This window comes from Vicugna pacos, chromosome 11, assembly GCF_048564905.1.
Source record: "Vicugna pacos chromosome 11, VicPac4, whole genome shotgun sequence".
NCBI lineage: Eukaryota > Metazoa > Chordata > Mammalia > Artiodactyla > Camelidae > Vicugna > Vicugna pacos.
The window spans coordinates 57672131-57698712 of record NC_132997.1 but is presented as its reverse complement, the minus strand read 5'-3'; the positions used below and the strand labels follow the sequence as shown (position 1 = coordinate 57698712).

Below are 26582 nucleotides of genomic sequence, written 5' to 3'. Positions count from 1 at the left end.
GAATAACTGGTGTTTTACAAGAGAATATTTCTGTAACGATCAAACAAGTATTTTGTTGCTTAGCTACCATATTTATGCCAGATGCAATTATAATCTTATTGCTGGTTGTTTGAAATTTAAAATATGTAATTTAGAGAATTTTCAATATTCAACCTCAAACTTAGGTTTTTTAAAAAAATGCTTTATATTAAAAATAGAGTAATGTTTCAAAGTATGCTACTAACATAGCACTTATGTTAAAATTACATGACATTAAAACGACCTCTGTTTTGATCAGTTTAAGTAGGAGTTTGCTGTCTTTTATATACATCTTAAAATTTGCAATAAAAAAGTATAGCGTGTCATAACTGTAATGTGAGTTATGTTAAGTACATTTCTAACAGTAATAAAATAAAAGAATCAGTAAAGTATGTTTCTTATTCTAATATTCATGTGTAATATACAGTTATCAGTTAAAGCAGTAAAACAGTAACTTAGTGTTCACTGCAGCAATTAGGCTTTCCTCATTTACATGTATTGCATATGGAGCATTCATTTACAAAGCTCACAGTGAAAGATTCATAAAGTAATACAACCTCCAAAACAGTAAAAATTATTTTTCAAAATAATGAATGCAACACTTTACAACAAAGGCAATGGCTTCATACATGTTGATAGTCTAAATCTTTTTTCTGAGTGGTACTAGATACGCCATTGCCGTGATCCTTCTTGTGTCTCTGTGTAGAAGAGACTATTCCCAAGCAACACACAGGTACTGTCATCCCATGTGACAAGCTGCACCTACGTGTAGTTTCCAGTGAGTCATGGGGAAAAGTCTGGAATAGACCTATCCATTAAGCAAAAATAGGGTTGTGGCTGTCTGGATAATGACTGATATTACATTAATCTAGAGCACACTGTTCATTAGAAATAAAATGTGAGCCACACAAGTCATTTAAGATTTTCTAATAACCACATTTAAAAAGGTAGAATGAAACTGGTAAAAATAATTATGTAATAATATATTATTTTAAAATAATATATTTTATGTAACCTAACATATTCAAAATATTATTTTAACACACAAATTGATAAACATTTTTTGAGACATTTTAAATCCTTTTTCATACTAGGGCTCCAAAACCAAGTCTGTATTTTATACTTACAGCATATCTCAACTTGGACCAGCGACATTTTAAGTGCTTGACAGCCACTGGTAACTAGCAGCTACTGTACAGGGTAGAGCAGTTCTAAAGGAATATGGTTAAGCCTACTGAAATGTGTGCAGAAGAATATTTGGCTGGCAGTTACAAAAGCTGATTAAGAGTGGGAAGAAATTTTTCACATCACTGAGTATAAAGTGAAGAGAGGCTGTATGTAGAGTCACATGCCAAAACCGACATACAAATTTAATATCTATGTGGACATTATAGAAGTACCAAAGAATTTAGAAGAAAAGCGATCATTCTCTGAAAAATAGGTAACTATGGGCAGATGAACACCATCTAGACTATATAAGAAGTTCTTTTCTGAAAGAAGGAACTCTTGTTCAATTATCACCTGACCAAAAAAACGTAAACTGAATAAAGTAGCAACACAACTTTGAAACTTTCAAGAATCTTCCAATATACGGATTGGTAACTTAGAGACAGTTTTACCTGTCATTTTTTAAGAAGTAGGAATGTGAGTGTCTTCAGAGGATTGTTAATATTTATGGTCAACATTGTAATTTTACCATAATACGGTCTTTTTACATTTCTATGTCTTAGTAATAAACTTTGTGAATTAATCTTTTAATGTAATTATTCATACAATATAGAAAAATGCTGCCCTAAATGGCATCTTTGGAGCCTGATAATGTATGTAATCAACCTCTTTAAATATGCAGCTTATTATCACTAGCAGAGAATGACTTAAGCTCTTAGAATAATCTTTGATATGCTTCTCTCAGACTAATTGAAGGCTGGCTCAGTGAGGGGGCTGAGTTTAAAGACTCAAACAATAAAATATGAAATATTTTTGTTTCTGAAATTTGATTCCCTCCACTCAAATCTACTCTAATACAAATTTCTGTCTACCTTTTGTTTATAAGATAAAAACGTATTCAACTTTTAAATAAGTTTTTTTCTGACAAACTAGACCATTTATATCCTTCTAAGAGAATATAATACAATAATATATAAACACTGTACACTCCATTAACTCTGGTAACCATAAATACTGCTAAACTTTTACAATATGAGAGGTTTTTAAAAGGTGCAAATAAAACACAGAATAGATTATTTGAATTAACTTCTACATTATATCATCCAAAATAATTTAACTAATGGGAATTTTTTTCAACCAAAAAGCTGCATGTCAAAGAAAAAAATGATTAAACAAAGTTTCTGATAATGTCAAAAAGTTCATGCAAGCTGCTTTTCACTATGAGCAAAGTATCTATAACAGTACTTAGGACTTCACTTCCCAAACAAGGAAGGGATTAGAAAACACAAGGTGAATTTTAGGACTATTATACAATGTACAGATGAGGTAAGTGTCTCCCCTTAGCAAGGTACGAAAGCAAGAAATGAGTACTTTTGCCCCAACTATTTCCACCACCTAAAATGGTTGCCTGGTACCCACTAACTGTTTGAAAAATATCTGATGAATAAATGAATGAGATAACAAAAGAACAACTCAGATAATGACAAAAAGTTTTACAGTGATAGACTCAGATCCTAGAGATAACCCCTAATCCACTGTTTAATTTATAGGTGAGGAAACATGTACTGAGATCAGCATTTTCACCAAGGTCAGTTTCCTGTTTTGCTTCTGCTAATCCCAAACCTTTTAGTTGATTTGGGAGGCTTTACAGTTAATTTTTATTGATTTGTAGATAGAGTTGAGATTATTCACTGTGAAATTTTCATCCTTGGCTGGCTCTACTTTTGTCAATCAGCACATTTTGAACTCCAAAATCTTCCACTGCATGAGATGGTGGTTACCCAGAGAAGGCCAAGTGAAGTAAAAAAAAAAATATCATCTGAGAGTCAATTTTGTAATGAAATATAACTCTGAAGTCAAATGAACGTTTCTTTTAAGTTTTTTATTATTGTGCATTAAAATTGTACTTAGAATCTCTCCATTGCTGTGGCAATGGAAAATGACTAGATCAGGACTAGATTTACGAATTGTTTTTTACCTTACTTTTGATTATATGACCTTAAAAGGCTCTACTATGTACCCAGATCACAGTTTCTAAATACTATTTCCTACTAAAAGGTATCAGAGCTCTTTAGAGAGGTTCATTCCCAGCCTTGGTCAGGAAATATATAGGGTCATCCTGGACTATCTTGTCTTTTCAGAAGTCAAAGATTACTCGGGCCGTATCAAAAGGACTCAAGAAGAAATGTGAAGAGGCTTCCAGTAGCCCAAGATGGGACAATCTGAACATCAATAAGATTTACAATGGTAACGGACTGATGTATGACATGTCTTTAAATCCACAAATTCATAATGATATTTAATAACTAACTCAATGGTCACCTTTGAAGGGTGCTAGGGAACCACTTCACAGTTTGGGTAACTAGCATATAAATGCAAAAAACAATGCCTTTAACCTGTCTTCACTGTAAGACTTGTCCCTCAACCTAATAGCTGATGAAGTAGAGGTATCCCAGCTAATAAATGAAGAAAGAATGTTAAAATAGCACCAGTTTACAATCCCTAATGAAATAAAGAATCTAAGCAATGTTCAGCAATGGATGTTAACATGAGTGGAAGACCAGGTATCATTATACACCTCCTGAAAAAAGTACTAAGATATATTCTTACTAAGCAACCAACCAACAGACCTAAATATGATTCAAAAATAAAAGAAAAAAGATAACCTGAAGATGCAAAAAGCAAATCTTGGACTATGAAGAACTCTGTAGGATAAATGACCAAAGATCTTCAACAAATAAATTGTGTGTATTTGTGTGTGTATGAGAGAGAGAAGGCAAGAGGGTGAATGAAAGCCAACAGATTAAGAGATTTAAGAGACTTAATCAATCAACTGCAATGCAATCCATCAACTCTTATTTGGGTCCTGATTGAAAATGTTGTTTAAAAAATTACAAGCCTGGGAAATCTGAATACTGTCTGGATTTTTGATGATATATTGATTTTATATATGATTATACATTTTCTTAAGAATGGCAATTGTAATATCTACAGTAAAATGATATGATCTCTAGGATTTGCTTCAGAATAATCTTATGGTGGGGGTAATGTATGAGGGTACAGATGGGTTCATTTATACTACTCTCTATATAGATTATCTTGAAATTTTTCAAAAAAACAATGAAAAAATAAACTACAAGTACAAAAAACTAAATGTCTACTTTCTTACCTATATTGCAGAGATAATATTTCACTCAAATCTTCCTCACAAACATGTTATAAAGATAAATAAATACTTTGAAAGGTGTTCGGTCTAAAGTCTTATTAATCAGGGATGAGGACAAAACTGCTGATGGCTAAAAATAAGCTTTAGACCTTATATATACTCTAATGACAAAGGCAAACCTTCCACAATAAATAACAAGAAATGTTTCAAATATGTAAAGCATAACTATAAATTAAACCAAGCATTTGGTCTGATTAGTATTAGTGTGATAATTATTTGCAATTTATGTCAACAAAATCAGATGTAAACATCCAAGGAAAGGGCTGTTTAAAAAATATTTTTGCTATATTTAATAAAGGACAATCTGAATAGTCAACAGGGTTCATACATTAAGAGGACTAACACAATCAGAAGAAAATCTCATGTGCTTCCTAACAATTTTACTTGCTAGGTCCATGATAAACATAATGGTTAGAAGCAATTTTAAGACAACTTAACAAAGGACTATAACTCCATCTAGCATTATTAACTTGTTTAGTATAGATTTTATTATTCATTAAAATGAAGTGATGCATAGTATTTAAATTCAGAAAAGACTATTGACCCCAAAGATCCACACTTCTTTTCCATTCTACTCCCCACCCCACTGGCAATGGATAAAATTTTGGCTAATAAAATGCTTTCAACAATGTATTGGAGATTCAGTGGCTCCAGTTAAGTACCCCTTATTGAGAATGTCTTGCTCAATAACATTCATAGGGAAGTTTTTTGAAGTTGAAGCAATCACTTTGAAGTAAATCATCCTTTCAAATTTGGATTGAAAAGGGGAGGGGAATAGCTTTTAGGCTTTTCTTTCCTTATTTCCACAGATGGCTCCCTCTGAAAATTAATGAACTGACTTAGTCTTACAGGAAATGCCATTTAGAAGGACAAGAATTATAGTTATAGAAAAGATCTTTTGATCAAAATAACAGAATTATTATTTATATACCTTAGCAATTGTAAAATTTATGTTTTCACATAATTTTTAAAGCAGCATTAAACAAAATTATTCTCTAAATCATGGGAGAAGAAGACAACCAAAAGAAAGGAACTTTGCTTTGTATTTAATATTTAACATTACTAAGCACAAAAAGATCTTAGAGATGCAGCATTAGAAATATACTAAAAACTGAAACAAAAGCACTACTCAAAATTTTTAATTGGTGCTTACCTGCTCTACATACCAAGTTGGCATTTATCAGAGATATTGTTTATTTAGGAATACACTAATAGTATGTCTCCTTTAGAAATTTACTAAGTAAGCAAAATAATTAAAACATCTACCTTATATTTAAAAACCAAATAATTTAAAACATTAAATAGATTGAATAGATTTAAATCTATGAGTTTGTCATAATATTGGAGGTGGGGTGGGACAACAGACATCACACTCATATGCCTTCTAGAGGAATAGCTCCACTCCAAGACATATTGCCAGTATCAATACAGTACCAATATACAATATCAACTCCTTACTCTAAAAATTGGCCATTAAAACATTAAACATTTATCCAACCTTTTCAGGAGAGACTGTAATTCATTCCTAGTTGATAAGAAAAAGTCCACCTTTACAAAAGAATGCCAGCTAATACATAGAGAAGGAAGGACAGTATAATAAAAACATACTCTCTCCAATGTAATAACCGATTCAGGCAAGGGCAATGAGTTCACTAAAACCATTAAAGATATTCACACAGTGTCTAAGTATCACCTCAATAACCACCTGCTAATTGTAAAAAACGAAAGCTTATCTTTATGCTGGACAGAGCTAGTGGTCACCACCTTAACCAAGTCATTAAATTTGGCATTGCCACCAGTGAGACAACCTGACATCGTGTGCCTCTGAATAGAATGTCCTCTAAAGTATTCGTCATTATCCATGAAATAGTCTCTTAAAAAAAATGCTTAAAGTGAATCTAATGAGGCCTCTAGATCTAATCTACAGTTTAGAAGAAAGTACAAAAGATGCAAAATCTTTGAATACTCCTAGATTGGAAGCAAAAGATAAAAAAGTATTTTGTGGACAATGAGGAAATTTGAATATGGACTGCATATTAGATATTAGATGGGAATTATTATTAATTTGCTTAGCTGGGATAATGGTGTTATAATTATATACATGATTATATAGATACATTTATTTAATTTTAAAGGGTCCTATTTTTAAGAGTTGCATGCTGAAGTACTGAGGGATAAATTATCAATGTTGGAGACATGTTCCAATGGATCAGCAAAAAATATATATAACAGACTTCACAAACTTTCAGCTATAAGATAAATAAGGTCCAAAGAGCTAATGTAAAACATGGTGACTATAGCTGGCAATACTACTATGTTTGAAATTTGCTGAGAGTAGGACTTAAATGTTCTCATAAAAAAGATAAAAAACAAAAAAGATAATGACTGTAGTAATTATTACACAGCTATATGTTATCTGTCAAAATTATGAAACTCTACCCTTAAAATTGGTAAATTTTATGCACACTATACCCCTATGAAGCTAATTAAAAATTAAATAAAATATAAAATGTTTAACTCCTCCCCCCAAAAAGAAAAATAGAGACATAAGGCAAATATGACAAAATGTTAATGGTTGAATGTACGTGGTATACAAGTGTTCACTATGGTATTTTTTTTAACATTTCTGTAAATGTGAATAATTTTGTAAGTTGAGAAAAAATAAGTAAAAAAGTAAAAATTACTTCAATAGAAGATACAATTATAGAAGATACATTTTTTTCAGAAGTAAATAAATTTCTTGACTGAGATGGTGTTTAATGTATTTAAATAACGAGACCAGTGGTATTTACTATTAAAGAGTGAAGTTTTTAGGTGAATGAAAAGGGCTCAAAGGAAACCTAGAGGTAGGAACTACAAAGGGGAAAGTTTCTACAGAGAAAGGGCAGGAATCAGTGCTTGAATCAGCACTGGAGAAAATGATGATGGCAATACTGCAAAACTAGAGCATGGAACACTTTGTCATCAGTTTGATCACTGAGATAAGCAATCTTCCTAACCTGAACTCTTAACTCATGGTTTAATCTTAAACTTCTGTTTTGTACTTTAGACAAAAGTCATGTTCAATGTAAGAGATATTTAAGTTATCAGTCCTCATGGTCAAATACGGCCCATGTTGTCCCCAAGTTTAAGGCCAAGTCTATACAAATTACTAGATAAATCATTTTCTTGTGAATTTGGAATGCTCAATTGTGGAGCCACCACTGGGATTTCTAAGTATGCTGATTCCAGTCATCTTAATAATAGAGTTGACTGACTACAGAATCCCATTAGTGGCCAGGCCATCAGCCTTTATTACCACGAGGAAAAATGAGTCAACTGAAAAGGTCAACTTAGTCAGGCCATGTAAATACTGTTAACTACTTTTCTGGAATTAGGCTCCAGAAAATACAGATGCAGTGGCTACAACAGAGGAATTATTACAACTGTCCTCTTAAATTTAAATTGCAAAGGTTCAGCACATGTCTAAGTCATTGCCTACAGGAAGATTCTTGGCTTTGGGGTCAGAACCTCATTTTAGAGCTAATTTTTACTTTCAAAACTGATTCAGAGTAGATATGGAGATAGGAAAAAGTCTAATTTTGCCTTCCAAACTTAATCTAGCAATATGTTTATTGAGAAATAGAAAAATAATCCATGAATTTTTACCTTTTTAATATATTTATATTTTATATTTATTTATCTCTTGTCTATTTTTTCTTTCCCATTAGGAAAAGAATGAGCCATATAATTTTACTTACTAGCTAGACAAGTTCTATCTGATCTCTGGGTATGTTTCTTCACTTGTAAAATAGAAGATACCTGCAAAACAGCTCACTTCACTATTCTGCCTCCCTTAAAGGGTGGAGGTATGGTAAATTCAATACCTTGAAGATGGTTTTTAAATCAAACAAATGACTTTAAAAATATCACTTGTTTAGATTACACTTCAATTTGGTTTATGACCATATTTCATTGTACAACATGCAAGAAAAAAAATTGGTAGGATTCCATTTTTACTACCCAGCTACTAAGTGAAAATAGGTTAGATAAAATCATCTATGGAGAATTCTTGCAAAAATATTTAATCTGAATTTAATGAAACAATTAGTCAAAAGCAGATTTGGGGTTTGCCTGGAATTTTCAAAAATGTCAATGAAACGAAAGATCAAAAAAAAAAAAAGGCAAGTGAAGGGCATAATTTAGATGAAAAGGAAAAAACAAGACATGGTAATCAGATGCAGTTTATGATCCTTGATGGGGTTATGGATCAAACTAAACATAAAAATTAGAAAGAACATTGTGGGGACAACTGGGGCAATTTGCTCTGTATACTAGATAATATTATTTTATTTACCATAAATTTCTTGAGTGCGATACTATTGCAGTTATGAAATAAATGTCCTCATTTTCAGGAGGAAACATGCTGAAATATTCTAGGGAAGAAATGCTGTTTGCTACTTAGTTTCAAATAGTTCTAAAAATTTTTTTAACTGTCTAGAGAGAAAGCATATGTAGCAAAATGTTAATTTAACAATGGCTGAAAAATCTAGGTGAGGGGTATCAGGTGTTTATTATTCTATTCTTTCAACTTTTCCTTACACTTGAAATTTTCAGAAGACTATAGGAAGGGAGTAAACACTGAATAAACAAAACAAAACAATAAGTTAACAAGTAATTTAAAAATTGTATCAATTTTCAATAACAAAATTATAGTTTCATTAACCTAATTTTCTAAATGAAAATAAACTCACTATGTTGTAATACTGAAGTACATTATTTAAGAGCAATACTAATCTTTCTAATACATAAAACTGATAAATTTAGTGGACTTAATTTACACAATAAAAGGTCTCACTGAAGGATTTCCTTAAAATAAAAAGCAATGTCGTTTCTAAAAGTAGGATAGAAACAGACCAAATGTTATTATTGTAAAAATCATGCAAGTTAACTAAGTCCTTATAGATTAACAGACCAGTATCTCTATGTTTTTCAGGATGTACAATTTTACATTTTCCCTCAAAATACCATTTAAAGACAAGCAGAACACATATATTTCAGTTAACAGATGTAATGGCTCATGTTTTACCATATACTTTAATTCAACCACTTGAAAAGCAAGCAAAGTAAAACAATTAGAAACAACTAAGTGTAGTTCATAGGCAGAAAACATGATATTCTGCTCTAGAAATGACATTTTAATTCTAGAGCAGGAATGCTATAAAAAGAAGGGAAAAAATCCTCCAATAAACACTAGACTTGGAAGATACATAAAGACAAATTTAGGACTGTAGGATAAAGAAAATAAGTCTGCCTTAGATAGAAAGGTTTTCTTATAGCTTTTTGGGTGAAAAATTTGTAACTAAAATTTTATAATCTCCTTTGTATCAAACTAGTATATTTATGTGTATGTGTATGTGTATGTGTATGTGTATGTGTGTTTTGTGTGTGTGTGAGTGAGGTATTCTAAACAGAATATGAGGCTTACTTGTTCTGACAGAAGGTTGAACAACTGCCCATCAATCCCACAAGAAATCAGGAAGTATACTCAGGAATTTAACCTCTTTTTGTGGGGCTATTTGAATGTTAACTAGAAAAATCATCATTGTAACATGATTTAACAATTTATGTTTTTAAAAACCCTTAATTAAATAAATTAATGACAAACAGATTCATAGACATAGAGAACAAACTTATGGTTTCCAGGGGGTAAAAGGGGTGAGAAGGGATAAATTGGGAATTCAAATTTGCACTTCTTGCGGAGTGATGGAAATGTTAGCTGTCTTGACTGTGGTCATGGTTTCACTGGTATCTACATCTATTAAAATTCACAAAACGTGAAACAAGTGTACTTTACTGTACAGGAATCACACCACAATAAAGGGGTTATAAATAAATAAATAAATAAATTCATGACAAATTTAAATACTCTGTTATTGTGGATTTTACATTCTCTGCTTTAAAATCTATTTGCTGGTATAGATTTCCAATTACTATGTTTTCTTAGGACATATACAGTACTTCCTTTACTAGAGAAGCTCTATAACATAAAGAAAAATAAGATTAAATTATCTTTCGGAACAAACTATTTTTAGCAGTCCTTCACTTTTTGTAAATAAGATGACCAATGGTGTGAATTATAATTGTAAAGAACAAACTTCATAAAATGCTATGTCTTTATTTTCAAAATAGTATTTTATTTACCTTGTTAATGGATACTACCAAAGCTGGTTCCACTTTAGCTTCAATTTCTTCTGGAGTATAAAAACAAGAGAGTTTACCCCCTCTTAAAACACAATACAGCCTTCTCCAGCTAATCAGACCTTCTATCATTTGCTGGAAAAAAAAAAAAACTCTCAACTTAATATAATTATTTATCATTTTAACTCTATATTCAACAAAATACTTAAAGTATCAAAGTTAAATTAGGTTTTTGAAATTTCATAATGTGATAGTTACCAATTAATTTACTGCACAATAAGTCAATATCCCAAAATCAAAAAGTAAGTTAGTATCAGAGAAGACAGGTTTGGAATTCAAAAAAGCATTAAGCAAAATGGAGGTAATGATTATCATATAACTTTTATACTCATAAAATCATAAATCAATGAAGTTTTAGAGAAGCTATTCTATTAAAAATTAGTGCTTAAAAGCCCACAGCAGTTCATCTAGTGACTCAGGAAAATTATAAAAATAACTCAAAACTCAAAATATAACTTTCCCTTACTGTTCTCAGAACACTGGAAAATGTTGACTGCCCCGTAAGAATGCAAATTCTCTTTCCTCTTAATAGCATCTTCTTAAAAAAGCTATTGATTCATTGAAGGCCGTAATTAATTATTTACTGAATATAAATAACTATGGTTATAAATAAATCAGGAGTGGGTGGCAGGGAAGCAGCTTTGGAAGCCCAGAGGCCTAAACTGTGCCAAAAGCTGTCTGCCAGAAAGGCCTTTATGTGAAAGGTGTGGAGCGTCCTCATCAGGTCCCACAAGGAGTCCTCTGTCACTGATTATCCTGCTACTGCTATTAAGGAAGCAGAGGAATTTGGAGAGGTAGCGCCTTAGCTATCAAAACTGCGTAAGACCCCTCCCCTTCCCACCTTCTCACCCCCAAACCCCTGCCCCATTCTATGGCTAAGTTTGAGAAAACCCATTTGAAAGAAGACTTCATTAAAAAATACTTCTCAATATCAGAAGGCCAAACAACTGCCAGAATATTAAGATCTCAATTAGAGCTGTAATTGTTGTAGGATATTTAAAGTCCTCTAACCTGCTGATTAAGAAATCCTGCAAACACATCCTCCACCATACAAGCTGGCTGGGCAACTAATCGGCAGCACATGTTACCATATAAAGGCAGCCAGAATGATGACTCTTCTATTTAAATGAGAGAGAGAAAAATCAAGTTACAAATAGATGTTTATTTAAGGTCATTATACATTTTGATTTTTAAAATAATTTTTGTTTTGCTTTATATAAGAACATATATAAAGTTTAATCCTACTCAAATTACCATATTCAGTGACAAAATCAAATAAAAGAAAGTAGTTAGGACAGGATGATATTAAACTGATAGTTTATAGCATGCTGTCACCTGGAATAAACATGAAGTTTTAGTCTCTTGATCTCTTGTTTGAGCTTAAAGTATTTAATCAGTGGAGTTAGTTCAGGGCACATAAGTAAACTCATTTAATTTAAAACACATTCTAGTAAAGTGATTTTTGTATGTCAAATTCTACTTTTTTGCTCTGATTTTCATTATAATTAGCAAAGCGATCCTCTGAATAAAACACTTTAGAGTACAACTTTAAGATAATAACTTAATAAACCTTTTGGTCCTTCCCTTTCTCTTACTAAACAGTTCAGTTGGAAGCCATTACGGGGAGCCCACCAAGCTGGGCATCTGTGCTGAGGCTGGGAAGGAGCAGCAGTGTGCCAGAACCAGGTGCTAGAGCCAGTCAGGATAAGGAGGGTGAATGGGAGAGCTACCTGGCACAAAGTACCGAGTCTGAATGGGCTGAGGACAGATCACATGGGGAATCTAGAACCAAAGGGGGAGCTCTGCTCAGGGGTTGGCCTGGTGTGGGTGGTCAGAACCCAAGTAGGGTAAGAAGAGTGTGAACATTTGGGGGGTGGGCCAGCCATGGGGAATCAGTTTGAAAGCAACGAAAAAGCTATCCACATTCAGTGACCCAGAACAGTGTGTCAGAGCCCAGAGAAAAGGGCATTCAAGCAAGAGGGGTACTGGATATTGGACGTCAGAGCACAGCCAGGCATGGGGAGTTAAAGCCTGAGTAAGCTGAGGAGGGCGGCCTTGTGTGGGCTCTATGAGCCTGAGCAAGGAGAAGAAAGCAGCCCTGAGAGGGAGATGGAAAAATGGTTGTTTTCAAGGAGACTGATCAAACAATAAAAAGCATTAAAGATAACAGAAGACAGGTTTCTCACTATCAGAGAAAGGAATTATGAATGTGTAGAATAAAGCCTTTGGTATTGAAATAGAACTAGATGTACTGATGTGAACTCATGGGTTTCAACATCCAGAGACTGAGAAATATAAGATAAAATATATATATATATATGCATGTATGTCCACTGGGGGGGCCTAGGAAGAGTGACACCTAATAGTGACAGGCTAAGAGCAAGGAATATACCTAAAGCCCAAATCATGTCTTCTAAATACTATTTCTATTAAAAAGAACCAGTCTTCCTTGAAGAAATGGCTGATTCCAGGACTGGGGCAGGGAAAGTACATGATGAGCCTGGTATCTTGTTATGCCTTAAAGCAAGGAAATAGTCAATGGATGATGAGGACAAGTAAAAAGACACAGAATCTATCTTGAATGTGCTCCCACTGGCCACAATGGAGACCATTTGAATCTTAAAATAAACAAGATATAAACAGATTATGATGCACTGAATAAAACAGTAAAACATGATGACTCTTTGTTGATATAAATAAATCAATAAACAAATTGAAAGTCTAGTAAATAATAATCTACATAGTTTCAAAGTATCCCCCTCCAACACACAAAATATGTATTAATAACAAAGGGGAAAGGAAAAGAGTAACTTCACAGTAGAGAACCTTGGCAGACACCACCCTAATCAAGTGATCAAAGTGAACATCATCAGTAATTATATGCCACCTGATAGAATGCAATGAGAACACAGCATCACTTTTGTTACATTTCTGCCAGAGATACATATCCTGTATCTCAGCCCAAGAAAAAATCAGACAAATCTAAACTTCGAACTACTGCAAAATACTATGATGTTTTAAAATGCCAAGGTTAAAAACACCAAGGGAAAACTGAATAAGTGGTCCAAAGTGAAAGAACCTAAAGAAGCATGACAATTAAATGCAATGTGTTAATCTGTACTGGATCCTTTTATTATAAGGGATATGACTGGAGCAACACTTGAATGGAGTCAGTATTAACAGTAATAACAGTAATGTATTAGTACTAATTTCCTGACTTGGATGGCTGTAATGATGGAGTCAGACGTATTTTAGGAGGAAATACGTATTAATACACTTGGGGTAATGGAGCATTAGGTAATCCACTTGCTCTCATACATTTTTGGGGGGAAAAAGATCTTGACATTCAACTTCTAATATTCTCTAAGTTTGCAACTGTTTAAAAAAGTTCTTTGTAAAAACATTAAGACACTCCTCTAATGTAGCGTGTAGGTAGGCATAGAACCTTCATGTTTGTATGGAAAGGAAGCATTGTATAATTTATTCTGTGTATCAGGGTATAAATTAAAATGCAACATATGCCCCTTGGTTCACAAGAGACAACACAAAAAGGATTTTTGAAGTTTTCACTGCACCCTTGTTGGTAGTGCCTGTTAAATGGCTAGTCACTGACTGTTACTATTACTGATCAAAATGTCTTAGTAAGTCTGCAAAATATTTTTGGTAAAAACACAATTATTTAATATACAGATACAGTGTAGCCAAGGTTTGGTGTATCGGTTAAATGAAAAAGACGAGCCTAAATGAAAAGCACAAAGTAAAACAAAAAAGGTTTTTTATCAACTTACCTGCTCAACATTCTACTAAACAGCACATAACAAAATGTTTGAGACTACTCAATTCTTTTTTACTATTACTTTGTTAAAGCTTCTGTCTTTTAGAAATAAAAGGTCTGACCTGAGAGAAATCAATGTATTGATACAAAACAGTCAAAGATTCAAAAATGCAGACATAAATAAATGAGCATCTCCTTTCCTAAAATAGGCAGGAAATGAAATTAAAAACTCTATGAAAGTATGCATCTGAGTAAAACATCTGAAATCAACTTTGTGATTTATGAATTTAAAGTTTGAAAGCAAATTTCTTTACATAGTAATCCCAGATTTATGAATGGCTTATGTTCTAAATATCTGTGAGCTAGTTTTTTTTTTTAAAGTTAGGATGTGTCTCCTAAAGAAATAGAATCATAAATGATACTGTTTCAGACCAGTTCATAGTTTGTTCAATCATAATGTATCTGGAACCTAAATACCAAATGTAACACTATGCTTCTCTAGTAAAATAGCATGCCAAGAAAAATAATTCCTTCCTGATTGCAGTCCTTGAAAAGGGATATTGCATGTAAAATTCTTTCCTCTACAGACCACATACCACATGCCCTGCAATCACCTGTTACTTCTAACCCAGGTTTCTTTAAGCTCAGGACCACTGTGGACTAAAATGCAGAGTCATAGCTTCTTTCTACTTCTGACAAGAAATATGGCGTCTATTCTAGTCACTTAACTAACCCGAGAATCAATTTCTCATTTTTAAACATACTATCTATTAAGTACTAGAGTTATGAAATCAAATAAGATAATGTGTACATCACATTTATCATTGTGTCTGGCATGTAATAGAGGCTTCTCATAATTTCAAATCCAGGGTACTCTCACTCCCCAAACCAGATCCTTTCCATTTTTCAATGCTGTCTTTCAATCCATGTGCAACACATTTAATCAAAATACTTAATTCTTTTCTAACCAAGCTAGGTATTAGGACAAGAGGAAATGAAACAGGAAGTGAAAAGCAGTTTGATTTTTCATTACTTAACGATTTTATCTAATTCATCTGTAGTTTCAGATGGGGAACAAAATGGAGTTTAAAAACGACAGCATCAACAAAAACAAAACGCAGGCAAGAGAAAGAATCCAGATAACATCTCAGTTCCCAGTGAGCCAATCTTCATAGTGTGGTTTCACTGTTTTATAAGAAGTATAAAAATTGCCTGATGACAAATATAATCCTTAACATATCATTTTGGCTTTTTTCTTCAACTAGCAAGAGTAATAAAGTTGAGTTATTAATTTCAAAAAGCTTGTATTTTGATTGTATAGTATTTGGTAAACACTAAAATAATTTTACTTAGGAAAACTCTTAACATAGGTTTACACTAATGAATAAATCAGAGGGTTGCTTGTCTCTGTATAAAATTTTGTTTCTTTTTAATTACAAGCTTCCTTCTTTTTCAAAATAAAATGACTTACAAGATTTTAATTTACACACACTTCTAGAAATATACCTATTATGTCAAAAGAGACATATAGGTTTGGGTTCTTAAAATTTTTTCTGTGGAATCTACAAGTTAAAATGTCAAGAGTTTGGGGGTGATATTGTTTTAAGCATAGATCTTTTCATGGTCTTTAATTAGTCTTTATTGTGCTTCTCTAAGGAAGAAATAAACCACAGAGCTCCCAAACTTATTTGCTCATGAGCACTTTATTAAAGGAGACTCTAGTAATATCTTAGAGAACACTGAAGACAACTGAGGAATCACTGCTAAAATTAATGCTTTCTTTGTGAATTTTACTCCTTTCCACAACTTTTCAGATGATCTGGTTGAAAGAATGGACCTTTCATCATCAATTCCATTATTAACACACTGATTATAGGTGCTTTATCAGTCATCATGCCTGACCAGAAAGCACAGCAGAAAGAGCACAGCCTGTCCTGGATTATATAATCAATCCACTCAACCACTTGCTAGCTACATGACCTGGCATGTTATATTCTCTTAAATTGTATTTCACTCATCTGTAAAATGTAAATGATAATAAAATGAGGAAACTGTGAAGGTCACAGAGCTAGTCAGTGGTAGAAGCACAATATGAACCCAAGGCTGATGGCCCCAAAGTCCCCACTACTAATCACGTCACTATAATGCTCCTTCATAACTACATCTCACAGAGACTAAGAATAAAAACTGCTTTAACAGTGTTTGTTTATTCATTTATATTACTGTGGTAAGAACATGTGATAGGAGATTTACTCTCTTAACAGATTTTTAAGTGTACAATACAGTATTGTTAATATACTGTATAGTAGATCTCTGGAACTTATTCATCTTGCATAACTGAAACCTCATACCTATAAATTAGCAGCTCCCCCCTTTTCCCCCAAACCCCTGATAACTGCTATTCCACTCTCTTCTAATAGTCTATTTCAGATACCTCATATAAATGGAATCACATAATCTTTATACTTCTGAGACTGGCTACTTCAGTTAGCAGAATGTCTCCAAGGTTCATTCAAACTGTCACATATTGCAGAATTCCTTTCTTTTTCAAGACTGAATAAGGTTTCATAGAACAGTGTCTGACACACAACAGGCACTCAACATATGGTATAACTGGTAATTCAAGAGAACTGACACAAACGGAATGACAACAAACTTAATTCACCAAATTTTCTGACAAAGTTGATAATGCTAATACTATTGCAGAATTCAAGTTGTGGGTGACAGAAAGCTAGAATACATTGTTCAGACCAATCTTCCCACTAAAAACTACAGAAAATGCTGAATAAAATATATTTAAAAACTTTTTCCCAGAGCAACAAAGAAGTAACAAAACTACAAGAAACTACCAGTACAAATCTGATAAACGAGAACCAGCGAGTTAAGTAAGCACAGAAGCAATGTTTGTCCTGAGAGCATTTGCCAGTCCCAGCAAATCTGAATTATGACTTAATGATCCTGCAAGAGGAGAGAAGCAGAACAGGAATCACAGTCCATGGCCTGAACAATATAAGCAGATTAATGGGAGATTCTCCTCATATTAAGGAATCACCAACAGAGTAGTGGTGAAACACAAGTAAAGCAACCTTACTGCCCGGATTCCCAGTGCCTGGAGGTGGGGATGGGAGGGGTCCAGACAAGGTCAGACATTGTCTTTGGTAAAGTGAGCCTATAGTGATAATCCCTCCAGGTGCCTGCAAGAAGCAAACAGAAACACTAAGCATCCACTTATTCCAATAGGTAAACTTCCAATTATAATGACAGCACATGAAGATCTCATGAGTGAGAACCAGTTTAAAAAAAATGACCCAGAAAAATTTATATATCTGAATTATTAGTCATGGACTATGAAATAGCTATGCTGACTCTTTTACTAAAAACCTAAAAGATAATATTAGCAATATATACAAAGAATACAAAATGGCATAGCAGATTTGAAAAAGTCACAAAGAACTTCTAGAGCTGAGAAATACCACAAGTGAAATGAAGGACTTGGTATACAGAGTTAATAGCAGATGAGACAGAGCTGCAAAGAGAATAAAGGAAATAGAAGGTAGTGCACAAAAAAATCTAGAAAATCAGCAAAGATAGACAAAATGATGAGGAATACGTCATGAAGAGCAATGAAACACAGAGGATACAGTGAGAAAGACTAACATAGCTTCAACAGGAATGCTAGAAGGAAAAAGGCAAGAGAATGGAGCAGAGGCTGTCTGAAGAGACAAATGAGATTTTGTCCAGAACTAATGAATGACATTAATCAATTCAAAGTAGTTAAAGGATTTCCAAAAACAGCATAAATAAAATTAAATTCTACACCACAGCACAGTGAAGCTTCAGAAAACCAAAGACAAAGAGAAAATTAAAAGTTATCTTCACAGAAGTGACAACTGACAAATGATTTTGAATAGCCAGTACAAGAAGCCTGAAGATAGTGGAATTATATCTTTAACATTTAAAAAAAAGAAGAAAGAAAAAAAACCCACTAAATTTCTACATCATGTAAAAACATCTTTCAAGAATGAAGAAAAACAGAAACAGACTCACAGACATAGAATACACACTTGTGGTTGCCAAGGGGGCGGGGGATGGGAAGGGCCAGATTGGGATTTCAAAATTTGTAGATACTGACAGGCACAGTCAGAATAGATGAACAAGATTATACTGTATAGCACAGGGAAATATATACAAGATCTTGTGGTAGCTCACAGGGAAAAAAATGTGACAATGAATATATGTATGTTCATGTATAACTGAAAAATTGTGCTCTACACTGGAATTTGACACAACATTGTAAAATGACTATAGCTCAATAAAAAAAGTTAAAAAAAAAAAGAGAGAGAGAAAAAAAGAATGAAGCTAAACAAAGTCATCTTCAGACAAACACAAAGAACCAAGAAGTACAATACTAGCAGAACATACTAAAAGAAATTCTAAAGATTATACTTCAAGCAGAAAGAAAATGATCCCAGATATAAGGTATCAGATACAAGTAGCACATGGAAACATGGAGGTAAATCTAAATAAATGTTAAATGTACAAAACATCTTATGAAATTTAAAAATCAAATGGAATTATAATATGTAACAATAGTACGAAGGTCAGACAAATAGAGTTGCAGTGTCTGAGAAACAGGTAAAATTATCTTTTAATTTTAGGCTTAAGTATCATTAATAGAATTTCTAGAGGCAATTTCTAAAAGATGAGAAAAGGAATTATAACTTTAATTAGAACAAGGAAAAACTGAAATGATAAAATTATCAATCCTTAAGAAGGCAAGAAAGAACAGAAAAACCACTATGAATAGGTAAGACAAAAAGAAAAAACAGAATATAATCATAGATTTAAATCCAAATAATTTATATCAGATGATATGGTTTATAAACTATTTGATAATAAATGCAAAATAACTAAATGCTGCAGCAAAAGAAAAAAACAGAAAGATTGCTAAATTGGATATAAATTTAAATTCAATATATAATCCTGTTTGAAGAGGCACATCTGCAAAGTAAAAATAAGTACAGTTTGAAGCAAAAGAATGAAGGAAAATACACAATTTAAAAACTGTGTGCAAACAGTAAAGGCTCAAATTATATAAAGCAAAAATAGACGTAACTATGAGAACTAAAAAAATCCACAATCATAACAGATTTTATCACATCTCTAACAGTAATATTGAATATGGAGACTACAATAATTATTTCTAACAAATAGTTAGCATATATAGAATATACCACTGAATAAAGAACTGATAATCCTACTGTAAGACTAATAATGAAAACAATAGAGAAGGTACAAACAAAAGGCCAGTACCAGAAACAGAGAGGAGGGACAGTTCTACAGATGCTACAGAAATTCAGTGGAACTGTCATGAAAAAGTTAATGCTTATAAACCTCAAACTTTAGATCAAATAGCTATACATGTATAAAAATAGAACTTACGAAAACTGACTCAAAATAAACAGTAAATCTCAAGAACCCTATAACTATTAAAGATAACTGAATAGAGATAAGTACAGTTATTATAATCATAAAATGAAATATTATAAGCAATGAAATGAATACATCATGGATGACGGACAAAAAGCAAGTCAGTCCGAAGACCTAATATGATTCCACCTACATAAAGTTCAAACCAGTAAAAACTAACTTATATTATTTAGGGAAGCACATATAGATGATAAAACCATAAAGAAACAAAAGGAAGTGAATATCATAAAAGTTGGGACATTTTTGCACCTAGGTAATTGAGGGGAAGGAGTGTTGGCAATGTTTTATTTCTTGGCATGGAGGGGGTTATACATACATTCATCTCATAATTATTTGTTAAAATGTACATTTATATTTTATGAACTTTTCTCTATTTTTAATGGAATTTTTTACTGTGAAACTTAAAAATGTACAGTATCATCTATCTTCACAACAAAAAGTATAATTAAGGCAGTACATAATTTTATATATTCTACCTTAAAAAATGAACAAGAATAAATAAACCAAATCATATTTCCGAATGACTTTACCAACACTACTCAATATTTTCCATCATAGGGAAACATAATCTGGGAGAACGCTCATGCTATGTCTTACAAATCTTCCTAATAGCTTACCTTCCTTCTTTACCTTGCTATAAATTTCTTTTCAATAAACTATAACTATTGATATCATCCAGAGAAAAACATTTTAAGATTAATTTAGCTCTTCCTTCCCTTATATCCTCTCTTTCTTACCAACAGAAGGGTTGGCTTCCTAAGTTTCAGATTTAAAAAGAAGATAGATCTTTGACTGACAATTAGGAGAGTGGTAAAGCTGTCAATCTCAAGTCAAAGACAAGGATTCTGAATATGAAAAATCTTTCTGTTCTCACCTAGTAAGCCTCAAGAACAAATCCCTAGCAAGTAACAGAGAAAAACAAACTTTACTCCTTTAGGGAAAAGGGACGAATATATTTGAAAGAATCCACAGAATCACTCATGGCTACATTATTTAAGCCAATAACCACTTCAGGAGAACATATTAAAATTAGATATTATTACTGTCACCACATATATGTTGACCTAACATGTACAATAAATAAACTATAGACTGGACTTACCATTTCCATTAATAGACAGATTATGGGTCCTGAAGCTATCCTCAGCACTTTCCAAGCTCAGGGTAGTATGAGCTAGCAAATTATACTTTGCATCACTAATAGTGAGAAAAAAGACATGTTGTAAGTATTTTAGTGTATTTTCTACTACATAAAATATTTAGATATTCAACAACAAAATGAACAATCTGATTAAAAAATGGACAAAGGTCTTGAATAGACATTTCTACAAAGAAAATACACAAATGACCAATAAAAACATGAAAAAATGCTCAAGATCATTAATGATTAAGAAAACACAAATCAAAACCACAATGAGATACTACTTCACACAGATTAGGATGGCTATTACTGGAAACACACACACACACACACACACACACACAGAAAATAACAAGTACTGGCCAGAATGTGGACAAACTGGATTGCTGACAGAAATGTGATATGGTACAAACACTATGGAAAACAGTATGATGATTCTTAAAAAAATTAGAAAAAGAATTACCATGTGAACTCTGACGGGGATTTTTATTAACTGTGCCAGGTGATATGTTTCATAAACTTTTGTCTGTTACTAAACATGTAATAAAGTCTCTATTACAAAAAATATATATACATGTAGCAAGAATGCAATGCATGTATTCACTTTTTAAATAAATAATGGCAAACCCCACAGAATGTTGCTCTCTTGGAGGATGCATCTTGGTTTGGGGTTTTTTTTTTTTTTCAGTTTTGTTAAGAAATAACTGCCATATATTACTGTATAAGTTTAAGGTTTATATCATGATGGTTTGATTTACCCTGGTTTTTAATACACAACCATCATAGACCAGAGATATCTCTCAATAGCCAATGTTTTTTTCAGTGCTTACATAGGAGAATTTATGTTTCAGTTTCCAAAACTCAGCAACAAAAAAATTTTAACAAAACAATGCATGAGCAAAATTTCAAGTTATATTCTGAACACAACTGGTATAATTCAGACTCATATGTAGACTTTTGGAAAAGTTCAACTAGTACCAACAAATCTCCATGTTGCTAGAGCTAAGAAGCACCAACCTTATACTCAGTTTGGGCCATTCTCTGCTATTTTCACTTATCCTGAACAAGTTTCTATAGTGCCTTTCATAATAAGTTCTTATTTTTTCCTACTGTTACACAGTGAGTGTCCCTCAAAGTTGAGGAAGTATTAAAGAAAACTGTGGAGAAAGAAAACAACTGAGAACAGCAATCATAATGGAAGAGCAAATATTACTAAACACAAAACTGCCTATTAACAATCATACTAGTTGCTTGGTAATCAGGGTGCAATATGTTAAGCATTATCTCAACATGGTAATTTGTCATGAATACAACTACATCACAATTTTTCCCACTTAAAATATGTGAAATAGACTCCCTATTAGCATTTTAGAGCAGCATGTGTCACTTTCAGGAACAGATTACTGATAGTTAAGTGTGTAAGTGATACAAGAGAGTGACACTACGTGTATCTGACAAACAAGGCAGCCAGCATGGCTGGAGCACAGTGAGGGAGACGGAGACGAGATATCTAAAAGGTAAAGGCAGACACTGCACACTGCAGTAGGGCATGCTTCATAGGCATGATAAGGACCCTGGATTTTGTTCTGAGTGAGATGGGAAGCAAATAGCAGGTTTTGAGCAGAGGCATGCACTATGATTGTTACTTTTAAATGATCTCTCTGGCTGTCATGTGGAGAACAGAACACAGAGGCCAAGAGTGAAAATGGAGATGCCAACTAGAAAGCGACTGCACCTGGACAGTCAAGAGCTGATGCAGGCCTAGAACAGGGCAGTGGTTGGTAGGGTGATGAGAAGTGGTAAGATTCCCGATACAGTCTTAAAGTCGACCCAGTGTGGAACATGGGATGTAAAAGAAAGAGTCAAAGACAACTCCAAGGCTTTTGGCTTGAGCAACCAGAGAAAGGGAATTTTTACTGACTGCAATGAGGCTAAGAGAAGGATAGATACGGGAATTAAGAATTTAGTTTTGAAAAGATTAAATTTGAGACTGGGTTGTAGGGTAGGCATGTGGACATATGAATCTGGAGTTAGGAGAGGAAAAAGTACTGGAGAATTAAATTTGGGAGTTACCAGTATACAGTTGAAATTTAATGAAAGTTAGACAGTTAAATATAATGTGAGGACTGAATATTGGAATATAAGTATTCTATCACTTCTGATTAAATTGAAGAGCAATGAACAAAGGAGACAGGCAAGGAAGAGTCATTGAGGTAGAAGAGAAACAAAGAAAGTGGTATCCTGGGAGCCACGTTTAAAAAGTGTTTCAAGGAGAGTGATCAATTGTGTTCAATAATGTGGAAAGGTCCAGGAAGAGGAATACTGATAAATTACCACGGTATTTGGCAACGTGGAGATTACTGTTGACCTTGACAAGAGCAGTTTCTATAGGATGAGATGGAAGTAACATGATGAAACCTGACTGAAATGGTCCAAGAGAGAACGGGAGGACGCGAAGTGGAGATGGAGAATATAAAAAGCTTTTCTGTAAAGGATAGCTGTGAAATGGGGAAGGAGAAATGGGAGGTATTTCAGCATGTTTATGTTATTGGTTTTGTTTATGTTCCTGGAAATGATACAGTAGAAGAAAAGCTGATGATATAGCAGAGGGCGAACATGTGTAGGAGCCTACTTTTGAGTGCTTGACAAGATGGGATCTAGTGCAAAGGTAGGTGGCCTCAGGTGGAGCAAAGGCAGTTCACAAGAAAGGAAAGCAGCAAAGACACAGAGGCAGGTAGGCTGATAGATTTGGTTGATGGAGGATATGTGAGTTCTCTTCTGATTACTTTAGTAGCATCAATGATACATAAATCAAAGTCATCAGCTTTGAATAAGGACTGAAAGGAGTGTGTACTGGAAGCTTCAGAAGAGAGTAATATGACATAAAATACTTACCCTGACAAGAGGTAAAGTGGGAAACTACAGAAACTTAGTAGGATTGCTCACATTGGAACTCACTTAAGGTTAGTGATCACTCAAAAGTGAGACCAGTCACTGTGACTGTTTTTCTCCAGCTTCCATGTCTATTCCTCATGAGTGCAGGTGCAGAGGAACTAAAGGTAGGATTTAACCAACGTTGGAGTTTTTCTAAAGTAAGTATAACAAAAGGAGAGAAATGTTAGGAAAGGATAAAATGGTAAATCATGGGGTTTAAGCTAAGCTGGAGTTAGAATACTGAACGAAGTAAGCTGGAAACGTGGGAGGTGACAGGTAGAGTGGGATGCCTACTACAGAGACTTTAGAGGATGTAGAATTATTAGTAATGAGAAGATCTAGAGTGCAGTCATGGGGTGGATGATTAAAATAGGCACCAGAACAAATTCAATGGAGGAAAGGAGGTCATGAAACTTAGAGGTCAAGTTATTAGATGGACAGTCTACAAGTATTTTAAGTCCACCAAGGAAAATATCTGAAATGGTGAGAGGTAGAGAGAGAGAAAGAAGGTACTTCAGTGTTTTATTTTGAAGAGTGACATAATTTATTCTCAGGGACCACTAAAAACCTTGGAGTATTCTTCACTTCAGGAACAGCATCATTTCCATATACAGTGGATATAAAACACTGCCATTAGTATGCACAGGAAGCAGCTATGTTATAGGCTGTGCAGTTGTACTGAGTGCATTGGAGAGGACGTTTAATTGTTTTCTCAGGCCAAAAAATCACTGAGGCTAAAACATCTTTTCCCTAACTATATTAAGGTAAACATGTAAGAATGTGCCTCTGTTTCCAATGAATTACACATCTTAAAATAACAGTACAAAAAAGTTACTGATAACTTCCTCTAAGAATGGTTAAACCATGATAGTCAATTTATAGATAATATGGTCATTAAAATGATCATATGAAGACTATAATAACTCAGGAAAAGTGTGTATAAGTATATGAATGTACAGTATAATTCTTAATATCTAAATATCCCCCAAAGCCAAGTATTTTACAACCTGGAGGAAAAATACCAGTTCAAAATTATTTTTAAAAAAAAGTATTTGATTGAGAGTGAATTATGAATAAATTTTTTTCTCTTCCAGATTCTACTTCTCAAGTTTATATTAATTTTATAATGAGATAATAAATGTAGGATTTGTGATAGGCTTTTGTTTAAGTTAATATAGCTTTTTGTCAAGTAAATAATCACTCTCAATTTTACTAGTTCTCACAAGATAATTGTTTAAAATGATTTATATTTATACAGTGAAGAATAATGTACTAAATGGTTCTCAAGGAGCATAAAATAGTTAATTCAGCTATTAGAAGCACTGGGAAAATCTAACTAAAGGAATTTCAGTAAGCTAAATTCCACAAATAAAAAATGAGTAAATGAATCACACCAGAGAGCATGCTAAAAATTACCAAAAATGTTCACTGTCTTCTTTCAGATCAAACAATACTTTATGATGATATTTCAAGTTACTTCATTTTTAAACCATGACTAATTACAATGCCAATGCTTCCAAAATCAACAATGATCTCATTTTTAAAACATTCTTGTCAGGATAACATTTTCTTACTAAAACATTACTCTCATTCCTTTTAGCCAACCCTAATATTGAGTTCCCAAAAGTTTAATCAGCTACATTTTTTTTATCAAATAGGCCAATTGCTGTAACATTTGATGGAGCAGAGGTTTTAAAAACGTTATGAAAAACTAAATGACTACTTAAAATGGTAGTCTGAAAAAATGCACTCTTTCGTAAGAACAGCTATATTTGGTCACATGCCATATTACTAGAGGAGAGATATTTTGCCCATTTTGGTTAAAAATTAAAAGCTTTATTAGGCATCTTCTCACTGAACTGATCACTGTTAAAGAAAAAAAACTGAACCTCATGCATTCTGATTACTAATGCTGTTCTCAAACGGTGGTGATGAAGTGGTCAGTTCAGGAACTATAGGGTAAAAGTAGTCCTGGGCTTTGAGTTTAACCCAGTATACTTGACATTCACACCAAAAGCTCAAAAGAATGCTTGGTATTAGAAGAATATAATTTGCTGAAATAGTGTAAAAGATTTTACTCTATATTTTGACCAACTTTAATGGTATAATAAAGTAAATGGCATGCAAGTTTCATGGAAAATGTTGATAAAGAAAAATATTTTTGATAAAGAAAATTAGTGTTTGGATTCAGGTATAAACCAAACACAATGACAATCTGAATATGAGAATGAACACTTCAAGACAAATATGCCAATCCCTATTAGAAAGAGTGTAGGGACAAAATTAAATTTAAAAGCTTTTGTACAGCAAAGGAAACCGTAAGAAAAACAAAAAGACAATCTCCAGAATGGGAGAAAATATTTGCAAATGATGCACCTGCAAAGGCTTAATTTCCAGAATATATAAACAGCTCATACAACTTAATAACAAAAAAACAAACAACCCAATCCAAAAATAGGCAGAAAACCTATACAAGCAATTCTCCAATGAAGACATACAAATGGCCAATAGGCACATGAAAAAATGCTCAATATCGCTCATTATCAGAGAAAGGCAAATCAAAACTACAATGAGGTATCACCTAACACCAG

General features: G+C 33.1%; 1 protein-coding gene across 15 annotated transcripts in view; it reads right to left on the bottom strand.

Moving 5' to 3' along the window:
* Positions 1 to 26582, bottom strand: part of RTKN2 (rhotekin 2) — a 162720-nt gene that overhangs the window by 103298 nt on the left and 32840 nt on the right. For all 15 annotated transcript variants that reach the window (XM_072971443.1, XM_072971444.1, XM_072971451.1 and 12 more), the window contains exons 7-9: positions 21019 to 21113; positions 11663 to 11769; positions 10595 to 10726 (exon numbers count right to left, since the gene is read on the bottom strand). In XM_072971443.1, coding sequence (XP_072827544.1) covers positions 10595 to 10726; positions 11663 to 11769; positions 21019 to 21113 — 334 coding nt within the window. The remainder of the gene's footprint in view (positions 1 to 10594; positions 10727 to 11662; positions 11770 to 21018; positions 21114 to 26582) is intronic.